The sequence below is a fragment of the Physeter macrocephalus genome, chromosome 14 (genome assembly GCF_002837175.3).
Source record: "Physeter macrocephalus isolate SW-GA chromosome 14, ASM283717v5, whole genome shotgun sequence".
Taxonomy (NCBI): domain Eukaryota; kingdom Metazoa; phylum Chordata; class Mammalia; order Artiodactyla; family Physeteridae; genus Physeter; species Physeter macrocephalus.
Genome location: NC_041227.1, coordinates 84,343,967 through 84,345,398, shown reverse-complemented (window position 1 = coordinate 84,345,398; position 1,432 = coordinate 84,343,967). Strand labels below are relative to the sequence as shown.

General features: G+C 59.4%; 1 protein-coding gene across 1 annotated transcript in view; it reads left to right on the top strand.

Annotated features, from left to right (window-relative positions):
• Window positions 1-973: 973 nt before the first annotated feature.
• LOC112065978 (protoheme IX farnesyltransferase, mitochondrial-like) overlaps window positions 974-1,432 on the top strand; it is a 9,489-nt gene continuing 9,030 nt past the window's right edge. The window contains exon 1 of the mRNA XM_024127755.2: window positions 974-1,043. Within this exon, the coding sequence (XP_023983523.1) occupies window positions 974-1,043 (70 nt within the window). The remainder of the gene's footprint in view (window positions 1,044-1,432) is intronic.

Here is a 1,432-nt window from a genome sequence, read left to right as displayed (position 1 = left end):
AGGACTCGGCACTCCTCTGCCCCGTGGCAATGCTGGGACCAGAGCAAAGCTTTTTCTGCTTGCTGACTCAGGTGTGATGGGAGACTCACTTCTCTGAGTTCAGCTGGAGTCAGGGTCTCCGTCCTCTGACCTCCACCCACGCCCCCTTTCCCAGCACGCTCCTGTTACAGCAGGACACTTGTAACTGACGGCAGGAGGGACTCAGGGGAGAAAGGTTTTCGGGAAATGCCCTCTTGACCTTTCTAATGACATGCTCACAGCCGAAGATGCAGTGGAAGTGCAGAGTCTTAACCACTGGACCACCAGGGAAGTCCCAGTAGCTGCTTCTTTTGCTGTTCAGATTGGAGTGTGTCTACATGAATGAAGATGTATATATGTGCTAGTTATAGATAGGGTTAAAATGGTCTGGAGGGGGTCTGACAGCCACCCTACCAAGGTAGGGACCCTAAGGGCAAGCGTTTGTTATCTTCCTCCTGGATTGGAAGGCTGACGAGGAGTTGGTTGACTCACAAATAAAGATCCAGCATGAAGAGCGGGTTCCTTCCTCTGAGCCTGTCCGGCAGGTGCGTGGCAGGACTTGGCGCCCGCACTTACCTTCTGGAGGACTCTCAGTGATTTGACTGTGTTCTCTCCTGGCGAGGGTCCTGTGTTAGCAGTCGCCGCCCCGGACCTCGCCTCTTTTTCTGCACGTTCCCACAGACGAGGGGCTCAGAAGATCTGCGTCGCCATCTGAGATAGGACAGCGGGGGCACATGCTCAAGCCCCCCGCCAGGACAGCGCTCCCCGGGGTGGGTTCCAGTGGGTCCTCAAGCTCCCAGGCCTCGGATCGGGGGCTCCAGAGGCAGGTGGGGGTCTGAGACACAGGGAGCCCCGAGTGAGTCAGCGCGGCCGGGACCCTCCGAGGAGGAAGGAAGCAGGGGCAGCAGACGGTCCTAAGGTTCACACGTCAGTGCTGGAAACGGGGGTCTTGGGAATGGCTTTTGTGGAGCAGTTCTCTGTGCACGTGGGCTCCGGGGCTGGGCTGGAGGACCCTTTGCCCCATGGTATGCAGCGCTTCTCTCTGGAGATGAAAGAAAGAGGAACAGACCCTCACGGAGTTCACACCCCGGAGGGAAAAGGAAACAGGCAATGACGGGACAGGTGGCTCACTCCGTGCGGGACGCATCGCAGCCCAGACCCTCATCACGACTTGCCGTGTGGATGTCCCAAGGGTGTGTCAGGCCGAACACACCGGAACTACCCTCAGGAGCTGCCCTGCACGGCTTCCGGGTGTGTCCTCTAGGGCACGGGGTCTCCGGGCACCCCTGGGCCCGGGAATCCCTCCCGACGCCTCCCTCCCTTCTCTGCACGCACGTCCTGTCGCCTTTGCCTCCTTGGTCCCTCTCAGGCCCATCTCTCCTGCTCCACTGTCACCGCCCTGATCCTCACTCCT